At 41.1% G+C, this 22,892-nt stretch overlaps 1 protein-coding gene across 1 annotated transcript in view; it reads right to left on the reverse strand.

Moving 5' to 3' along the window:
• Window positions 1–9,414: 9,414 nt before the first annotated feature.
• The window catches only part of SKIC3 (SKI3 subunit of superkiller complex), a 249,004-nt gene continuing 235,526 nt past the window's right edge, over window positions 9,415–22,892 (reverse strand). Inside the window, exons 40-41 of the mRNA XM_082272834.1 lie at window positions 13,197–13,320; window positions 9,415–9,936 (exon numbers count right to left, since the gene is read on the reverse strand). Coding sequence (XP_082128960.1) covers window positions 9,859–9,936; window positions 13,197–13,320 — 202 coding nt within the window. The 3' untranslated portion in view covers window positions 9,415–9,858. The remainder of the gene's footprint in view (window positions 9,937–13,196; window positions 13,321–22,892) is intronic.

Consider the following 22,892-nt stretch of genomic DNA (forward strand, 5'->3'; position numbering starts at 1 on the left):
CAAAACCCCCAGATCCTTCGCCACTATGGATTTCTCCAGTTCTACTGCCCCTAGTATGCATTATGTATGCATATTCTTAGCCCCAAAGTGCATACATTTACATTTATCCACAATAAACCTCATTTGCCACATAGTTGCCCAAATAAACAGTGCATTGAGGTCAGGATGTTGGGAGACATCCTGTAAGGAAGTTATTCCACTGCATAGCTTGGTGTCATCTGCAAAGACTAAAATGGTACTTTTAATCCCAGACCCTATACCATTTATAAATATATTAAAAAGTAAGGGTCCCAACATTGAACCTTGGGGAACACCACTGATAACCTTAGACCATTCAGAGTAAGAATCATTCACCACTCTTCTCTAAATACGATCTTTTAGCCAGTTTTCTATTCATTTACAAACTGAGTTTTCCAGGCCTGTAGACTTTACCTTACACATTAGCCCTGTGTGGGGAACAGTGTCAAACGCTTTTTGCAAAATCCAAGTATGCCACTTCCACACCCACTCTTCTGTCTAAGGTTTTACTTACCTCTTCATAAAAAGAAATCAGATTAGTCTGACAGCTTGTGTCTAACGAATCTATGCTGTTTGGTACCTTTGGTACTGTTTGGAATTTTTTTCCCCAACAAGAACTCATCTATGTGGTCTTTTATTAAACTCTCCAGTATGTTACCACTATAGAGGTTTAAACTAAAAGATCTATAGTTACTTGGCAAAGACTTTGATCCCGTTTTAAATATAGTCACCACATTGGACTTACGCCAATCCAGTGGTTCTATGCCAGTCATTAAGGAGTCCCTAAAAATTAGGAACAATGGCTGTGAAATGACAAGCGTCTGTATAAATTGTCAGATATTATCCAATGATAGATGCTTTCTCTGCTTAACCCATTCAGCACCAGGTCTGATTGTACCTAGGGTAACATGCTTAAAATTTGTGACAAAGTAATATTTCTTTAACTTTTCTAAATTCAAACTTTGTTTACTTGTTTACATTTTTAAAGCACCTTTTACTTTTCTAAGAAGAACCAATTCTCTATGAGCCCTGGGTGTATCTACAGCTTCTTCCAACACACGCATCACATTGGACAATGCACGTGCAGCTAAACAGCCAATAATTTTCTTGTGTAGTGTGAATGAGAGTTATTTACTTTGTGCATACTAAAGACTCAAACTTTCTAACTTGTGTGTTTTTATTGAAGCCAATCTCCAGGCAAACATTGTCCCTGCCACAGCCATTACTCACACTCATTTACAAACTTGGGGGGAAAAAAAAATGGAAAGCTCTTTTTTGCTCACTTGAGTCTCCCGTCATGTGACTTTGGTGCCTCTTCCAGGAATTACAGTGCCTTGATAAAGTATTCATACCCCTTGAAATTATCCAGATTTTGTCATTTTACAACCAAAAAAGTAAATGTATTTTATGTGATAGACCGACACAAAGTGGCACATAATTGTGAAGTGGAAGGAAAATAATAAATGGTTTGCAAATTTTTTTTACAATTAAATATCTGAAATGTGTGGTGTGCATTTGAATTCAGCCCACTTTACTCTGATACCCCTAACTAAAATCTAGTGGAACCAATTGCCTTCAGAAGTCACTTAATTCGTAAATAGTAAAGGAAAGAGAAGAAACCCCCATCTGGGGCTTTGTAGGCAGAAAAAAAGAAAAAGTATAAAGAGTACAAACTATAAAAATAGTGTAATCATTAATTACATAGCGTAAAAGTGATAAACATCACAATGCCATATAAGAACAATGGATCAATACAGTATCAATAATTCTAATATCATCCACATATAGTGGGAACCCAAACTGAATCGCATTGATATATAGGCCCATGAATAGATGGGATTCTCACTGTCTTTCCCGACATGTTTTGGAATACAGAAAATTCCTTCTTCAAAGGGAGATGGGATGAACACAATACACTTTAATACTGCATGATCAGATTCAATGATTGCATGATTACTCTCGGTAAAGCATACCTCTTCGTATTGAACAGTTCAGAAGTACCAAAGGCCAAAGCCCTGATCCCAGATAGGAATTGGGAAATGGTGGCCACTAGGTTGTACTGAGTGCAGCACAGGTGGAGGCTCACAAGGATCAAAAAAGGCAGAGGCCAATCCTATATACCATGGTGGCTAAACGGGCATCAATAGGGTGCATGGAGCATAGATGAGTAATCAGCTGGTGCATTGTGATGTTTATCACTTTTGTAATTAATAAAAGATTATACTATTTTTATATTTTGTACTTTTTATACTTTTTCTTTTTTCTGCCTACAAAGTCCCAGATGGTGGTTTCTTCCCTTTCCTTTACAATATATAGGGATGTGGCATAGAGTCTGTGACTCATACAAACACCTAGCTTGACACTTTGTCTTTTTTTATTATTTAGTGAATAGAGTCCACCTGTGTTTAATTTATTCTCAGTATAAATAAAGCTGCTCTATGAAGCCCTCAGAGGTTTGTTAGAGAACCTTAGTGAACAAACAGCATCATGAAGGTCAAACACACCAGCCAGGTCAGGGATAAAGTTGTGGGGAACTTTACAGCGGGGTTAGGTTATATAAAATATCCCAAGCTTTGAACATCTCACACAGCACTGTTCACTCCATCATCCAAAAATGGAAAGAGTATGGCACAACTGCAAACCTACTAAGATATGGCCGTCCACCTAAACTGACAGACCGGGCAGGGAGAGCATTATTTACAGAAGCAGCCAAGAGGCCCATGGTAACTCTGGAGGAGCTGCAGAAATGCACAGCTCAGATGGGAGAATCTGTCCACAGGACAACCATTAGTTGTGCACTCCACAAATTGGCCTTTATGGAAGAGTGGAACGAAGAAAGCTATTGTTGAAAGAAAGCCATAAGAAGTCAGTTTGTAGTTTGCGAGAAGTCATGTGGGGGACACAGCAAATATGTAAATAATAAGTTGATGAGACCAAAATTTGAACTTTTGGCCTAAAAGCAAAATGCTATGTGTGACAGTAAACGAACACTGCACATTTCCCTGAACACATTATTCCCACCGTGAAACATGGTGATGGCAGCATTATGTTGTGGGAATGCTTTTCTTCAGCAAGGACAGGGAAACTGGTCAGAGTTGAGGGGAAGATGGATGGAGCCAAATACATGGCAATCTTAGAAGACCTGTTAAATATACAGAGCCGCCTCTGGAACAGGCATGCATGAGTATTAGCGAGAGGAGGGTGTAATTAAATTTATTTGGAGTGGGCCCCTGGTCCTAGTCTCCAGACAAATACCATTTAATGCACCGGTGCGTTCTATAAAAATATTTCAAGGTATACAACTAGCATCAGTACCAGATATTGGTCTTCTGTATTAGTCTTCTGTAATCCTCTGAACAGCAACACTCATACTGGGAAAAGGTTTAAACTTGGAGCCAAGGACTGAATGCCTTACCTCTAAAAAAGAATGTGGTGTCACCTTTCTTGAAAGTGGGGGGTGTCATGGCGCTCTTCTAATATCCCAAGGTGGTACAAGGAATGTGGGTGGATGGGAGGGGGGGTTATGGGGCTGCGTGGGGGGGAACAAAATTTGGTACTGTAGGGAAGCTATAGTCCGCGGCAGCCGGCTGAAGCGTGGAGAAGCCCTGAGAGATGCAAGAAAGGAGAGAGCGGCGCCAGCTTAGTATAGTACAAGTTTATTTAACACTGTTAAAATTGGTGACTCACTGTCCGAGGTTGGGTGAGACCGGTACACAAAGACTGTTAGGGTCATCCATCTTCCTCTTCCATTATAGTGGTCATAGGAGAAGGTGGTGAGGTTCCAGAGGTATAGCCGAGCCGCTGTGGGGCTGCTAGTTGTCACTGGCCGCGGCGGAGCATGCACAACAGGGCTCCGGCTGCCGACTTCTGATCCCTGATGACATCACTTCCTGGCAGGAGAAAAATAGGGGTTGCACGCGTTCAGAGCATCCGTGCTCCTTCGTCAGGCGATGGGAGTGTCTCAGGTGGGGCAGGGAATTTATACCCTGTTGCCGGACTAATTGCAAAGACATCTGTCTGTGGGGGGGCGGAGCCAAAAGACTCTAAGAAAGTCATCTCAGTAAAAACACAATTGGGGATACATGTCTCTAGGAAATCCATAAAAGTACATAAACATACATAAAAATACATGATGGTATTACATAAAAGAGGACTTATAAGAATAAATCCCATAAAAACAATACTGACATGGCCATGGGGAAAATAGATCGGTAATGTGTGTATACATCTACATGAAAAAACGGTATTGGAGGAAAAAAAAAATAAAAAATAAAAATAGAAATAAATGTAAAGATAAAAAAAAAAAAAAAAAAAAAAAAATTTAAAAAAAAAATTAAAAAAAAAAAAAATAATAATAAAATAAAAAAAAAAAAAAAAAAAATATATATATATATATAAAAAGATATATATAAAAAAAAAAATTAAATAAAATAAACATAAAAATATATAAATAAAAATAAAAATAAACATGAAAATAAAAGTAAAAATAAAATAAAAATAAAAATAAATATAAAACTAAAAATAAAAATAAATATAAAAATAAAAATAAAAATGAGAATAGAATACACACATACATATATACATATATATATACACACATAAAAAAAAATATATATACATATATATACATATATATATATATATATATAAAAATATTGATGGAAAAAAAAAAAAAAAAAAGAAAAAATATATATATATGTCACTGATAGGGAATGATGTGTGAATGTATGAGGTGTCACAAGTATATGTGCAATATTTTAGAGTGTGATATTGATTTCTAATCCCTCGTTTAGGCCTCCTGGCGCTAGAGTGTCCAGGGTATAAATCCAGGAGTTTTCTCTGGTACACAGTCGCTTGAACCGTTCAGCAGGGGGAAAGTGTGCAGGGATGGCTTCCAATACCCACACTTTGAGTCCATCGGAGCACTTGGGATGATACTCAGTAAAGTGTCGGGGGACGCTATGTTTATCGGAACCTGTTTCAACAAGGTTCCGATGCTCTCCAAAGCGTTTGCGTAAGGTCCGTATTGTACGGCCTACATAAAGTAGGTTGCAGGGGCACACGAGGCAATAGATGACATATTCCGTGGAACAAGTGTAGAAGTCAGTGAGGTGATGGGTTTTTCCATTGTTTGTGAATTCCTTTAGACCGTGTCTCACATGTTTGCATGTTAAGCACCTGGTCTTACAACATTTGTACATTCCCTTGATTTGGAGAAAGGAGGTGAGTGATGAGTTAGTTTTTGGTCTAATGGAGCGGACCTGGCTTGGTGCTATTAGAGTTTTGAGGTTTTTTGCGCGCCTGTATGAAAAACGGGGGCGCTCGGTGAGGTCTGCACGTAGGTAAGTGTCTTCCTTTAGGATTGCCCAATGTTTATGGAAAATGCGTTCCATGTGCTTGAATTTACTGTGAAACTGGGTAGTGAATCGTGCAGAGGTGGGATGATTGTTTATTTTCCTTGTATACTCCGCTCTACTTTTCTTTAAATCTTCATGCAGGTAGTGGTCAGAGGCTTTTGTTATGAGTTCTTCAGGATAACCCTTTTCAAGAAATTTCTGTTTGAGTAGTGTTCCATGGTGGAGATATGTTTGGGACTGAGTGCAATTGTGTTTAAGGCGGCAATATTGGCTCTTTGGTATGTTCTGAATCCATCTGGGGTGGTGACAGCTATTGTAGTGCAGGTATGAATTTCCAGCGGTGGGTTTGACGTAATTCTGAGCACTGATTGTATTATCATGATGGTATAACTCGAGGTCCAAGAAAGTGAGTTTTTCGGCATCTGAGACTGATGTGAAGGATAGCCCCATCTGGTTGTTATAGCCCGAGGACTCACTTTTGCGCCTACAGCTGCTCCCAATCCATTCACCCTTTTCCTAGATCTGAACAGATTCATACGGAACCTTACGGTGCAACGCTTCTTCCATATTCAAGCTAACAAAAACAAAAACAGTATAAAGGAATCACCAATACCCAATATAGATGATATTGACAGTTCTCCCACCACTGAACAGAACTATCATTTCAATACACAAGAACTACAGGCTCTAGAGAATTTAGAAGATCTATACACTTGCGATACTGATGATTACGTCTCCATTCTTTCCCAAAACCTACCTGGTTCCCCACCCATACAGCATACTACGTTTCGGCCCAAATCAGTTTTTTACCCCACATTTGCTAAAGGTCCGTACATTCAAAGCTTCTACCAAGTGGTCCATGCTGATATACGCCGCATGTGCCAATCATCCCATGACCAAACACACCCTGCCTCCAATCTAACACCTATGGAAAAATCGGCTTTAAAGGAACTCATGAAAAACCCAAATATCATCATAAAATCAGCGGATAAAGGTGGTAGCCTGGTCGTTCAAAATAAAGCTGACTACATTAAAGAATCCATCAGGCTTCTGTCCGATAGCTCCACCTACTTAAAACTCACCAGTGACCCCTTGCCCGAATTCAAAGTGGAAGCTCATTCCCTCATTGAAAAAGCGGCAAAGGACAATGTCATCACCTCCACAGAAGTGTCATTTCTCAAACATGACTTTTACCATAGGCCATATTTTTATCATCTCCCCAAGATCCATAAAGATCCCCTTCATCCCCCGGGCAGACCCATCATTGCAGCCATGGAGAGTGTCTCCAGTTATTTTTCCATCTATATCGACCATTTCCTTCAACCGATAGTCCAACAACTTCCGTCATATGTTAAGGATGGCATCAATCTACTGGACCTATTATCCTCTTACCCATGGCAACCATCATATCTCTGGCTATCTTTGGACGTAGTCTCTCTCTATACATCTATACCACATCACATTGGACTTCAGGCCGTACGTTTCTTCTTGAATGATGAATCTGCACTCAATCCCCGGCAAACACACTTTCTCCTGGATCTCATAGAATATTGTCTCACCCACAATTACTTCGAGTTTAATGGCGAGTTCTACACCCAAATCAAAGGCACGGCCATGGGGGCCAATTTTGCCCCCAGTTACGCCAACTTAACTATGGGCTACTGGGAGCAGCAATACATTTGGCACAACAATCCCTTTGCTTCTCATCTCATCTTCTTTGGTCGATATATCGACAATATAGTTATCATCTGGGATGGCCCTGCCTCCCTCATACCACCATTTCTCGAACACTGCAATAACAACCAGATGGGGCTATCCTTCACATCAGTCTCAGATGCCGAAAAACTCACTTTCTTGGACCTCGAGTTATACCATCATGATAATACAATCAGTGCTCAGAATTACGTCAAACCCACCGCTGGAAATTCATACCTGCACTACAATAGCTGTCACCACCACCCCAGATGGATTCAGAACATACCAAAGAGCCAATATTGCCGCCTTAAACACAATTGCACTCAGTCCCAAACATATCTCCACCATGGAACACTACTCAAACAGAAATTTCTTGAAAAGGGTTATCCTGAAGAACTCATAACAAAAGCCTCTGACCACTACCTGCATGAAGATTTAAAGAAAAGTAGAGCGGAGTATACAAGGAAAATAAACAATCATTCCACCTCTGCACGATTCACTACCCAGTTTCACAGTAAATTCAAGCACATGGAACGCATTTTCCATAAACATTGGGCAATCCTAAAGGAAGACACTCACCTATGTGCAGACCTCACCGAGCGCCCCCGTTTTTCATACAGGCGCGCAAAAAACCTCAAAACTCTAATAGCACCAAGCCAGGTCCGCTCCATTAGACCAAAAACTAACTCATCACTCACCTCCTTTCTCCAAATCAAGGGAATGTACAAATGTTGTAAGACCAGGTGCTTAACATGCAAACATGTGAGACACGGTCTAAAGGAATTCACAAACAATGGAAAAACCCATCACCTCACTGACTTCTACACTTGTTCCACGGAATATGTCATCTATTGCCTCGTGTGCCCCTGCAACCTACTTTATGTAGGCCGTACAATACGGACCTTACGCAAACGCTTTGGAGAGCATCGGAACCTTGTTGAAACAGGTTCCGATAAACATAGCGTCCCCCGACACTTTACTGAGTATCATCCCAAGTGCTCCGATGGACTCAAAGTGTGGGTATTGGAAGCCATCCCTGCACACTTTCCCCCTGCTGAACGGTTCAAGCGACTGTGTACCAGAGAAAACTACTGGATTTATACCCTGGACACTCTAGCGCCAGGAGGCCTAAACGAGGGATTAGAAATCAATATCACACTCTAAAATATTGCACATATACTTGTGACACCTCATACATTCACACATCATTCCCTATCAGTGACATATATATATATATTTTTTTTTTTTTTCCATCAATATTTTTATATATATATATATATATATATATATATATATGTATATATATGTATATATATTTTTTTTTATGTGTGTATGTGTGTATATATATATGTATATATGTATGTGTGTATTCTATTCTCATTTTCATTTTTATTTTTATATTTATTTTTAGTTTTATATTTATTTTTATTTTATTTTTACTTTTATTTTCATGTTTATTTTTATTTTTATTTATATATTTTTATTTTTATGTTTATTTTATTTAATTTTTTTTTATATATATCTTTTTATATATATATATATATTTTTTTTTTTTTATTATTTTATTATTATTTTTTTTTTTTCATTTTTTTTTTTTAAATTTTTTTTTAAATTTTTTTTTTTTCTTTACATTTATTTCTATTTTTATTTTTTTTTTTTTTTTTTTCCTCCAATACCGTTTTTTCATGTAGATGTATACACACATTACCGATCTATTTTCCCCATGGCCATGTCAGTATTGTTTTTATGGGATTTATTCTTATAAGTCCTCTTTTATGTAATACCATCATGTATTTTTATGTATGTTTATGTACTTTTATGGATTTCCTAGAGACATGTATCCCCAATTGTGTTTTTACTGAGATGACTTTCTTAGAGTCTTTTGGCTCCGCCCCCCCACAGACAGATGTCTTTGCAATTAGTCCGGCAACAGGGTATAAATTCCCTGCCCCACCTGAGACACTCCCATCGCCTGACGAAGGAGCACGGATGCTCTGAACGCGTGCAACCCCTATTTTTCTCCTGCCAGGAAGTGATGTCATCAGGGATCAGAAGTCGGCAGCCGGAGCCCTGTTGTGCATGCTCCGCCGCGGCCAGTGACAACTAGCAGCCCCACAGCGGCTCGGCTATACCTCTGGAACCTCACCACCTTCTCCTATGACCACTATAATGGAAGAGGAAGATGGATGACCCTAACAGTCTTTGTGTACCGGTCTCACCCAACCTCGGACAGTGAGTCACCAATTTTAACAGTGTTAAATAAACTTGTACTATACTAAGCTGGCGCCGCTCTCTCCTTTCTTGTGTCACCTTTCTGACTGTTTTGTCTGGCAGAAGTGTATGAATCACAAAAGTGACTAGATAAAGTGACACCTCCTTTGGCAGATAAGACAGTTCACATGCATGTATTAAAGCGTTTTACCCAATGTTCAGCCTAAAATCTCACATATTATGGCTCATAAAAAAGATGGAGTCCTCTTCCTGAGAATAATTCATACATTGAACTAAACAATAGAATCTAGCAATAAACAGAAGCATTGCCTAATTCATGCAAGAACTAAAAACCATATGAAATGCATTGTACTGAGATATCTATGAATAATTGAGTCACACAGCTTGTTTGGCCAGCATTTTGTGGCAAACATGAAAGGAAAGCTCTGGCTGGTACAACGCACTGGATGCCGCAGGTTGTATATTAGATTACACGTTGATATTTAAAAAGAAAAAAACGGTTTACATTCTGGCAGGAAGTCTGTTTAATTCATGGCCGGTTACAAAAAACAGAACACTATGAACTATTGGACAGCTGCTGGTGGAGATCCAGGACTCGGCTGTCTTCATGAACTTTGGCATTCTCTAAGAGCACCTAAGAGAAAGAGTAGAGCAGAAAAGTAGCAAATTAATATCAAAGACCAAACAACAGGACAAGACAGGCAATTTATTCCTCGGAAACTAATAAAGATGTATTAATGTCTGAACTAAACAGGTCAATAAACAAACTAAACAAAGGATATTCACCAAGTGCCAAGCAGCTTCAAAAATCAACTTTCGCTGACTAGTTATCCTAACAAAAGCTGTGAAATAGTGTAAGTCACTTGGCCCTCATCTGGTGATATTTCTGTATTCAACAACATCTGCACATAGATTCTCTGTATGTGGGAACAGAAGAAACTGTTGTTAAAACTTTTCAGTTTTGGAAATAGTGGTTAGAACCCCTGTCAGGCATCTTTCTTGGTGTCCCCTGTTACTGAGAAATACAACATTTTAAGCTGTAACTGGAGAGCAAGGGAGAGATCTTCAAATATTGATATCTGCTCCAGCTATGAGTGTTTAATGGCAAGTTTACACAAGTGTTAGCCCTCTGAAAAGTAATTTGTAGTGAAATGATTTTTCAGAGGGCATTTGAAAGGCGATGAGGAGGCCTTATGTTTTACCCCTAAAAGCCCACACCACTACGTCACATTTGATCGCATTGTATGCTTGCTAGGGGGGCACTCGGCAGACGGGGGGGAATGATCCACCTCCAAATGTGTACTTCTAATATAAAACCATGTAGATAAAAAAATAAAAAAAGGTCCATACACAATAGCATCAAATGCAGTGTCCATCAAGTGTAAAAATCCATTAAACACCACTGTGTCTGTATGATTGCTTCACACTCTTGTGCTCTTCCACCACCAGGTGAAATTCAAGCTCACCTACTAAGGATAGATAACACACGTGTCTCAATCCCCACCTTCCAGAATGCACTCTTCGATTCCTCCAGTCAATGAAGAGAAGCTGCCTCCTTACTTTTTCAACCAGGCTCCCACTCTCATGTAGGGTCACACAAAGATAGAAAGCACGGACATAGTGTACTTTGCTATATACCTTTATTTACCCGAAATAGCAATAACACTCACTAGATAAAAATTATCCACAGCATAAAATTGAATACTCGTCCTACGCTAACTCACCACCTCGGCTGGCAAGCAGCATGACGTCACAGGCTCGACTCCTCCCTCCTTTACCCATTGTGCCCCTTGTTTGGGTTTCTTCAGTCCTGGGGTGCAACGCATATAGGAGGGATGAGTCGAGCCTGTGACATAACGCTGCTCGCTGGCTGAGGTGGTGAGTTGGCGGAGGACCAGAATTAAATTTTATGCTGTGGATGATTTTTTTTTGGGCAAATAATTGTATTTAGCAAAGTACACCATGTCCGCGCTTTCTATCTTTGTATGACCCTGCATAAGAGTGGGAGCTTGGTTGAAAAAGTAAGGAGGCAGCTTCTCCACATTGACAGGAGGGATCGAAGAGTGGATTCTGGAAGATACACGTGGTGGTGGTGGTTATTGAGACACACGTTAATATTCAAACTTTTTATTGAGAAAATATATCAATACAGGGCATGGTACAGACTACGAGAATATGCTAGTATACATGGAGTGATTCCACAAACTCTGGTTACACGGTCAACAAGAACAACAACAAAAGTAAGCACCTATAAAAAGGAACCAGGGATACTCTCTGTAGACATCTCCTTCTTAGAAGGATGTTGAGACAAGCCCTTGCGGTTGGTTATAAGCCAGGGTGTCAGATGCAGTCTAACGGTTTGAGTTAACATAAGGTAAAGTATTATTGTGTATAAAGGGATGTCATGTGGGCCATACGGTGATTTTTTTAATGGATTTTTATACTTGATGGGCATTGCAAATAATTTGATGCTATGTGTATGGACTTACTGTATTTTCCGGCGTATAAGACGACCCCCCTAATTTACAAGTTAAAACATAGGTTTTGGTCTATACTCGCCGTATAAGACTACCCCCCTTCCGAAGCAAGGCAACACCATTGAAAAACATAAGATTTCTCAGAGATCTCCAAGGTACCCCAAGTACTGTAATACATGTAATCTCTCATAATATCTCCAAGGTACCCTAAGTATAAGTATTACCAGTAGATGTAATCTCAAGACGCTGGCTGTGTGGGAATCCTGTACTGGTATACCGTATGTACCGTAGCTCAGGCTACATACAGTATACCGCGCTGAGCCAATCACAGTGAGCGGTGTATTCTAATATTGAATGCAAAACCTGCTCGGATTGGCAGAGTCAGAGAAGCGGGCTGATGTTACTCCGCCAATCCGAGCAGGCTTTGCATTCAATAATAGAATACATCGCTCTCCCTGATTGGCTCAGCACGGTACACTGTATGTAGCCGAAGCTACGGTACATACTGTATACCAGTACAGGATTCCCACACAGCCAGCGTCTTGAGAGATTACATCTACCGGTAATACTTATACTTAGGTTACCTTGGAGATATTATACTCGGCGTATAAGATGACCCCCCATTTTTGGGGGATTTTTTTGAGGCTCAAAAGTAGTCTTATACGCCAGAAAATACAGTATATTTTTTTGATGTTGTAGATAGTTTTATATTGTAATTACACATTTGGAGGTGGATCATTTTTTGAGAAGTGTTGCGCTTCACTTTTTGCATTCATTTATTGATCGATGGTGGGGTGAAATCACCATTTAGTGTCACAGCTTGCAACACAATTTTGAGTTATTTAGAAGTGTGAGATTATTTAGTTCGTAGTTACTAACTGCGCTGATTGCTTTGGGATAGACTCCAATGAAAATAATAATTTACTAGTTTCTTATGTTCTTAAGTGACCCCACTGTAACTATTGGCTTTTCTCTCTAAACGCATGTTGAATCTTCCCCTGCAGCAGCTCTCTCACTCATTCTGCTGCATTATTTCTAATAGAAAACTAAGAATCTGTCAAGAGAGGAAGACCCCTCAAAATGGCTACAACAAGTAGGTACACCTGAGAACTGATGGAGTTGATTGTTGATTTAATCCAGGATGATCCTTCCTAAGCTGAAAGATAATTTTTCAGGTAGATTGACCCTTTAAGCTAAAAAAAAAAAAAAAAAAAAAAAAAAATACCTAGCATAAAAAATTGTATTAATAAGGTGTCAAAATGACAGCAAGTATTCATTGTCACAGTACAAGGAACAGCTGTCAGGATCTAGTATAAGCCTGTAAGAAGTCTGATCATTTCACAGTGACACTGTTAATTAATGATTTTATACAAATGACATGACAAGAACAGTCTCTAAACCAAGAACAAAGGCTTACTTCAATTAACTGATCATCATTTTTGGCATGTAAATGTCTAAGGAGATACCAGCGGGCGACAGCAGCAATCGTCTCACTGCATCCAGTTTGATAAACCACTTTCTCCAATAATTGCCGAGTTTTCCTGGTGACGAATAAAAAACAAACATACAAATTCAACACTTTCTTCTTTCAGACGCATTCATTTAACAAAAAAAAAGGCTAAATTGAAGAAGAGAAGTAACCAGAGCAGAACATATAAGATGCCGAAGCAATAAAAGAAAGAAGTGTGAGCAAGGAATGGTTCAAACAAAAATATTCAGATGGACTGGCTGCCATTTATTCACGGAGGGGTACTCAGATCACATTGATCACAGCTGCACTCTTAGCACTTGTTAATATGAATCATAATCCTATTTGTTTTAAGGTGCAATTCAATTATACATTTAAATGATTCTTCTAAACTCAGTTAGGGGACACAGTCTTCCCGCTGAGTGCCTCTAATTCCATCCCGCTGTTCATACTGTGCAGCTGGCTAACCTGCTAGCTAAATCCTTTTAGCTGCGGCTATCGTCATCTTCTGAACAGCTCTTATGTGGAGCCTCAAAAAGAAAGCAGTACGATTTAATGTACCACCATCTCTCTAATCCCTCTTCCTCCTTTCCCAAAATAATAGAGCAGAAGAGAGAGGTTTCACAACACAGAATAATGTGACTAATCTGCAAAATCACACAGAACCCCAATAAGTCAGACTCTATTACATTTACTAAGATTAATTCATGGGTGAAGGAAATGTGTCTTTACAAGTTCATCTTCCCGATCATGTCGGCCCCAAGTCTTTACTCTTTTGGACTCCAAAGTGGGAGGGCCTTTCTTTGGGTGCCCACGTTGCTGTCTGAGTGATGTAGTTACGTCCAAATGGCTGTTCAGCAGTAAGGTCCTCTTGGATCCAGTAGAATGCAGTGGTGTTATAATGTCACAAGGGTGGCAAGAAGGCCGGTTACAGGATAGTCTTAATTCCTGGAAGAGGCACTGTGGAGGGTCACTCAATGATGGGCAGATATGAGTATATTAAAAAAAAAAAAGTAGAGGGATTGTTTTAAATTTTTAAGTCAGACACACATCCTATTGTGTGACCTTTGGCAAAACCTAGTTCTGAAGAGCATGCTAGAAAAAAAAAAAAAAAAAAACACTATCCCTGTTAATGGACAGCTGTTTAGTTCCAGTTTTTCTTTACTGTGAGAGTCTAAGGACTTCTACTTTTGGCCCTTGCCAATAACCGTCACACCAAACACAACTGAACATATGGACAAGACTTCCTCAGCATGGCATCAGTTAACCAGCATGCCATATCACGGGGAAATGCTTGCCTTTGACAACACAGAGAATCTGGGAATAGAAGAATGAACTTTTTAGATTAGTAGTGCAAAACTAAAAGTACAAATATTAAAATGAAACTGTGCTTTTATAATTAAGGGCAAAGCAACAGGTTCACTCTAATGCCGCAGCAGCAAGATTTTCCATTCATTCACATCCATGCCCCTCCGTTCACTGGAAAAATTTAAGAGAAGAAGCCCAACTTAAAGCTTACACAAAGCTTAGGCCTCCTCACCATGTGGCAGTGCTGGATGAGCAGCAAATTGCAAGTACCAGTACTGTACTGCAAGAGGAAGGGGATTGGATCATGCTCCCACATACCCGAAGTACACAGTAATTGCTTTGCTCACAGAAAGCAACCTCAGTGGAAGTAGAGAAAAGGGAAGGTCAGTATAAGCCAGTATTAAAGTGAATATAAAACAAAAAATATGGCCTTACAAGATCTCTTTAAAAATTTCACAAATATAAATTCCAAGAAACCATCTTTTTTTTTTTTTTCTACACAAATAAGAACTATCAGAGAAATATTCAATTTACTGCAATGCATCAAACTCTCTGCCAGAATGAGATCACAGATGGCCAGCGCTGCGGTAATGTGTGTAACATGGAGTTCTGAGCACTAGGCTGAAGATTATTGCCAACTGTCAGCTCTATCAAAGGTTTGATACTCTCTGAAGACAACAGTGGTCAGTGCTGGTCACAAAAGTAGATGAATGAGCACATCATTTATCTAGGGTAGGGCAGAAACATTTGGCATCAGTACTAAGATTATACCGGAGGAGGAGAAAGGGGAACCCCCATGCTGGGCTGAAGATAAAATTAAGCTGTACAGTGAGAGTACAGTAGTTTGCATCTGTTTTGCTCTTTTGTTTCTACATAGGAATGAATTCACACTGCCACCTTTGTACTTTTCTCTAAAATAGATATTTCTAATAGGTAGTAAACCTTCCAGTCCTCTTCCATTCACTTTTACAATGTGTCTTAATGCTTTTTTAATTAACAGTGTACACATCTAAATGTAATATGGCTTTTGTGATTTCCCAAATAGTTAATGCTTCTACAGACACTCTTCCTGCATAACATCGTAACAATCCTATTTGTTTTTTCTTTGATATACACTACCATTCAAAGGTTTTGGGTCACTAAGAAATGTCCGTATTTTTGAAAGAAATGCACTGTTTTTTCAATGAAGATAACATTAAATTAATCAGAAATACAGTCTAGACATTGTTAATGTGGAAATTGACTATTCTATCTGGAAATGGCTGATTTTTAATGGAGTATATCTACATAGGTGTACGGAGGCCTATTTCCAGCAACCATCACTCCTGCGTTCTAATGGTACATTGTGTTAGCTAATCGTGTTAAAAGGCTAATTGATGATTATAAAACCCTTGCGCAATTATGTTAGCACAGCTGAAAACTGTTGTGCTGATTAGAGAAGCTAAAAAACTGGCCTTCTTTTGAGCTAGTTGAGTATCTGGAGCCTCAGCATTTGTGGGTTCGATTATACTCTCAAAATGGCAAGAAAAAGAGAACTTTCTTCTGAAACTCAACAGTCTATTCTTGTTCTGAGAAATTAAGGCTATTCCATGTAAGAAATTGCCAAGACACTGAATATTTCCTACAACGGGGTGTGCTTCTCCCTTCAGAGAACAGAAAATGGGCTCTAACCAGAATAGAAAGAGAAGTGGGAGGCCCTGGTGCACAACTAAGCAAGAGGACAAGTATGATAGAGTCTCTAGTTTGAGAAATATACGCCTCACAGCTCTTCAACTGGCAGCTTCATTAGATGGTACCCGCAAAACGCCAGTCTCAACATCCACAATGAAGAGGCGACTACAGGATGCTGGCCTTCTAGGCAGAGTGGCAAAGAAAAAAAACATATCTGAGACTGGCCAATAAAAGGAAAATATTAAGATGGGCAAAAGAACACAGACATTGGACAAAGGAAGATTGGAAAAAAAGTGTTATGGACAGATGAATCTAAGTTTGAGGTGTTTGGATCCCACAGAAGAACATTTGTGAGATGCAGAACAAGTGAACAGATGCTGGAGGAGTGCCTGACGCCATCGGTCAAGCATGGTGGAGGTAATGTAAATGTCTGGGGCTGCTTTGGTGCTGGTAAAGTGGGTAAGGTATCCAACACTCCACTGGTCACTAAATATTTTTCAGCCAATATAGCCAGACAGTGGAGATTCTATGCACAGACAACAGGACAACCAAATATTATATAGGGTTTTACATGGCTCCCCACCCATCCTGAGTTATACTCTTGTTTTTCGAGCAGAAACTGCTATAAGTCAATATCACTTTTTTTGTGTCCAACAGGTAGTAGAGCCAGGGGTGTCTTTAACATACAGACATACAAACCTGTATTATACTATGGACTCTGTGCTCGGGATTGATGTTTTGGTGTGGCAGCCTGTACAATGGTTATTTCCTAACATGTTGAGTAATCCAGTTAATAAGGCAAAAAAAGAGTATGGCACTAATGTTGTGTGATTTTTTTTTTTTAAATCCTTCCTTAGTGATCCTATAAAAATATGCTATAAATAATCCATTCATATCAGCTCATTTATCATAAAGTGCTAGAAATGTGCAATCAAATATTGCATATAACAACTTGTGTATCAGAGTGGTAAAATGTGTATGACCAATTCATTTATATGGCAATTCATGTATTATATTCATGTATTGTAAAGTGCTGAAAAGTGTCCAATAAAATTATAGCCCAAATACAGGTGCATCTCATAAAATTAGAAAATTATCAAAAAGTACATTTAATTCAGTAATTCAATTCAAAAAGTGAAACTAATTTTATATAGATGCGTTACACACAGTTATAGCTTTCAAGCATTTAGTTCTTTTAATTTTGATAATTATGGCTTATAGCTAGTAAAAACCCACAATTCAGTACCTCAAAAAATTAGACTATTACATAAGATCAATTAAAAAAAAAAAAAAAAGGATTTTTCATATAGAAATGTTGGCTTACTGAAAAGTATATCCATGTACAGCATAGTATGCACTAAATACTTGGTCAGGGCCCCTTTTGCATGAATTACTGCTTCAATGCGGCATGGCATGTTGGTGATCAGCCTGTGGCATTGCTGAGGTATTATGAAAGCCCAGGTTGCTTTAATAGCAGCCTTTAACTCATCTGCATTGTTAGGCCTGGCGTCTCTCATCTTCCTCTTGACAATACGCCACAGATTCTCTATGAGGTTTAGGTCAAATGTGTTTGCTGGCCAATCAAGCACAGTGATACCATGAACATTTAACCGGGTATTGGTACTTTTGGCAGGGTGGGCAGGTGCCAAGTCCTGCAGGAAGCATGAAGTGCTCTAGAATTTCCTGGTAGAGGGCTGCGCTGACTTTGGACTTGATAAAACACAGTGGACCAACACCAGCAGATGATATGGCTCCTCAAATCATCACGAAGTGTGGAAAATGTTGCAATTCATTTGGAAATCAAGGTCCCAGAGTCTGGAGGAAAAGTGGAGAGGCACAGAATCCAAGTTGCATGAGGTCCAGTGTGAAGTTTCCACAGTCAGTGATGATTCGGGGAGCCATGTCATTTGCTGGTGTTGATTACAATAAAACAATGAGTAAAAGCCGTATATGAAAAGCCGTCCGTCCATATGCTGTATCCGGAACATTGCAAGTGAATAAAACATTATTAATGGAAAAGGCAAAACACTGCAAACAAGCATTTCCAGAATTTTTTTTTCTTTTTAAGTATCTGTGCTTTTCCTTGAACGTTTTTATGTTCGGGACAGGTTCTCTTTAAATAAATTTCAGTAAAGGAAAATCAAAACACAAAACAACTGCAAAGGTATATATGTCTTTTTTTGGAATGCGATGACCATTACAAGAGCAGCAAATTATTTTCCAAAGTCACATAAATAGTTAAAATAGAGGAGATTAACTAAGTGCAGTCAAGGGGCTTCAGGTGACTGCTGTATAGTGGAAATACTATATATATATATATATATATATATATATATATATAGTATAGTAATAGTTTTTATTTATAGTAATTGTAATTTTTATACATATATATATATATATATATATATATATATATATATATATATATATTGTGGCAGGGCACATGGATCCGTGGTCGACGGAAGATACGTGTCACCGAGGTTCCTGGCCTCGGTGAGATAAGAGCCGGTAATTCTGTGTCAGCAGCAGCTAGTGCTGTTTGACATTTTATCTATTTTAGTGTGGCTGCAAAGCCGAATCCGGGCCGGCTCTTATTGGGAGCAGTCAATGTGTGGGTGGGTGGCTGCCTGATTTACTTGAAGAACCATCTGTTTTGCCTCTATTCTGCACCCGCAAATCCTACCTACCAGAGCAAATCCCCACATTTGGTGGAGGATGCGGGCATGCGCAGTGAGGCTGGCGTAAGATGCCAAAATGTTTTTGTTCTGCTGAACGTGACTGTACATGTCTTATATTAAGCCTGCTAAGCTACAGCCACCGGAAAAGATGGAAGAGATGATAAGGCAGCTTACCCAGGCCAATTTAGGACAACAGCAGGCCATGGAGCTACAGCGGGAGACTAACCTGCAACAGAAAAAAAGACATGAGGAGGCTATGCGTGCACAGCAGGAGACTAACCAACGGCTGCTGCAACATGTGTTGGCTTTGGAAAAGTCTGGGGTGTCTCAGGGAGTGCATGATGTCCGGAAAGCGGTCTGTGCATCAATACCTAAGATGGCTCCCACGGATGACGTTGAGACGTACCTCGCCATATTTAAAAAAGTGGCGGTTCGGGAGAAGCTACCCCGTGACCAGTGGGCTGAGGTGGTCGCTCCGTTCCTGGCATCCGGACCCCAGCAGGTGTTTTTCGATTTGGCAGATGACCAAGCTGCCGACTACCCGACCGCAAAGGGTGAGATCCTGGCGAGACTGGGCGTAAATGTCTTAGTCCGCGCTCAGCGAGTGCACCAGTGGGATTACAAAGCGGCCGAACCGGCCAGGCCACAATATTACGATTTACTGCACAAATTGCAAAAATGGCTGCAGCCTGATCTGTTAAATCCCACTGATATGCTGGACCGTGTGTTGGCTGACATGTTTTGGAGGGCCTTGCCTTATCCCCTCCAGCACTGGATCGGCCAGGCTTCTCCTGACAATGCTCTGGATATGGTTGACCTGGTGGAGCGCTATGAGGCCACCAAGAACTTACAGGGATGTACAGGGGGGAGGGGGCCAGTCAAACCCCGGAAATCTCCGCCACAGACCCAACGCTTGGTGGCAATGAGGCCCACTCGAGATGTACTCCCTGCACGCCCGGCCCCAATAGTCTGCTGGCGGTGTCAGGAGCCAGGTCACATGAGGGCTGAGTGTCCACAACTGGACGAGCCTATGGAGACTAACTATGGACACCGCCACTCATTGTATGCACGAAAGCTATGCGCCACAGGCACTGGTGAGGTGATAGACAGTAACCATCTGTGTCAGGTGAAAGTGGGAGACACTTTGGCGATGGCTCTGCTGGACTCAGGAAGTCTGGTGTCCCTGGTAAGAACGGCGTTAATAAGGCCTGCTGAGTATACCGGCCGCAAGGTCGGGGTCGTATGTATTCATGGAGACTTAAAGGACTATCCCACAGCGCTGGTAACTTTGTCCACAGCGGCCGGCAAGTGGACCCATGAAGTGGCTGTCGCTACCAAGTTGCCACATGAACTAATACTCGGAAGGGACTTTCCAGGTTTTTCGGCGCTGTGGCCTACTGTAAAAGGGTCTGACAAACCTGAGACAGGGACAACCCTAGCAAAATGGCCTGGTTCCATTGCGAGGCCAGAGCCCTGGGAGCCTGAATCCGAAGGTCCCCCGGTAGGGGTGACCACAGCTTCTGTGATAGAGGGGGACACCACCCCACTAAATGTAATGGTGGGAGACGTGGAGGACTTGCCATCCGGCCCTGAGTTGGCAGACCTCAAGGTCTCCGGGGAAAATTTCAGTTCCGCACAACACCGGGATACGACCCTAAGCAGGGCCTGGGAGAATGTTGTAATAATTAATGGTAAACCCCAAAAACCTGGGGCTGAATTGAGGTTTCCACGTTTTATTGTTCAACAGGAAATGTTATATCGAGTGAACCAAATCCGTGGTGAACTGGTTGAACAGTTGGTGGTGCCCACAGCGTACCGCAAGCTTGTTATGGAGCTTGCCCACCAACATGTTCTTGGGGGACACATGGGGTGGCAGAAAACACAGGACCGCATACTACAGAGGTTTTATTGGCCCAGTGTGTTCAGAGAAGTGGAAGAGTATTGTAAGTCATGTCCAACCTGTCAGATAACTAGCCCCCAGCCCCATTTCCGTAGTCCCCTGATACCTCTCTCAATAATTGAGGTCCCATTCGAACGAATTGCTATGGATCTAATCAGCCCGGTTCCAAAATCTGCCAGGGGTCACCAACATATTCTAGTCATCCTTGACTACGCCACTCGCTACCCGGAGGCGATACCCCTGCGACATACGTCCGTCAAACTTATAGCTAAGGAGTTAATGGAAATGTTTTCCCGGGTGGGACTGCCTAAAGAGCTCCTGACTGACCAAGGGACACCGTTTATGTCCAAGGTTATGAGAGAACTCTGTAAGCTGTTTCACATAAAACAATTACGTACATCCGTCTACCATTCCCAGACAGATGTCGAGAGATTTATTAAAAAACATGTTAAAAAGAGTAGTTTCCAGGGATGGTAAGGACTGGGACCTGCTTCTGCCCTATCTGATGTTTGCAGTGCGAGAAGTACCTCAGGCTTCCACGGGGTTCTCGCCCTTTCGAACTGTTATATGGTAGGCATCCTCGCGGGTTGTTGGATATAGCCAAAGAGGCCTGGGAACAAAAACCAACCCCCTACAAAAGTGTTGTTGACTATGTCACCCAGATGCAGGAACGGATGGAAAATGTGTTGCCATTGGTCCGGGAACACATGGAGGCAGCCCAACGAGCCCAGGGTAGGATCTACAATCGACAGGCTCGGGTCCGGAACTTTAACCCGGGTGATCGGGTATTGGTACTAGTGCAAACAGTAGATAGCAAGTTCCTAGCTAGGTGGCAAGGTCCCTATAAGGTACTCGAAAAGAGAGGGGAAGTAAATTACAAAGTACACCAGCCAGGGCGGCGGAAGCTGGAGCAGGTGTACCACGTAAATTTACTAAAACCGTGGAAAGATAGGGACTTGTCCGAGAACGACAGCCCCCAACCAGGGCTTCTAGGTGAAAAAGGTCCAGCCCCTCCTCTTGAAGCCTGTGAAGCAGTAACCACGGTAAAAGCTGCAGATAGCCTGTCCTCCAAACAGGTCCAGGAAGCCAGGGAGTTCATTAGTCGGAACACAGATGTGTTCTCAGACCTCCCTGGATGCACGTCTCTAATCCTACATGATATTGTCACTGAGCCCCGGGTCAAGGTCCGGGTAAAGCCATATCGGGTACCCGAGGCTCGGCGACATGCTATTGAGGAAGAAGTACAACTCATGTTAAAACTCGATGTTATTGAAGAGTCTAAAAGTGAATGGGCCAGTCCTATAGTTTTAGTACCCAAACCAGACGGGACGTTGCGGTTCTGCAACGATTTTCGTAAGCTAAACGAAATCTCCAAGTTTGATGCGTATCCCATGCCCCGAGTAGACGAGCTGATTGAGAAATTAGGCCAAGCCCGATATTTTTCAGTGCTAGACCTCACCAAAGGGTACTGGCAAGTACCCTTAACGGAGTCTGCCAAGGAAAAAACGGCTTTTGTTACTCCTCAGGGCCTATATCATTATAAGGTGTTACCCTTTGGCCTGCATGGCGCCCCTGCCACCTTCCAAAGACTAATGGACATAGTGTTGCGACCTCATCGTCAGTACGCCTCGGCTTACTTGGACGATGTCATCATCCACAGCCGGGATTGGGAAAGTCATCTGCCCAAAGTGCAGGCGGTAGTGGATGCCCTTAGGAAGGCCGGGCTGACCGCTAATCCAAAAAAGTGTTCAATAGGATTAGAAGAGACTAAATACCTGGGGTATGTGGTTGGGCGAGGAGTCATTAAACCCCAAGTAAACAAAATAGAAGCCATACGTAGTTGGCCCCGACCAGTCACCACTATGCAGGTCAGATCATTCCTGGGAATGCTGGGATATTATATGAGGTTCATTCCCCATTTTGCCACCTTAGCTGCTCCACTGACAGGGCTACTAAAAGGACGAAAGTCAGTCATGGTTCACTGGAATGATAAGGCGGAAGAGGCCTTTTCCGCTTTGAAGTCGGCACTATGTGGGTCCCCAGTGTTGGTCACACCAGACTTCAAGAAGGGATTTATAGTACAGACCG

This window comes from Pelophylax lessonae, assembly GCF_965119305.1.
Source record: "Pelophylax lessonae genome assembly, chromosome: 1".
NCBI lineage: Eukaryota > Metazoa > Chordata > Amphibia > Anura > Ranidae > Pelophylax > Pelophylax lessonae.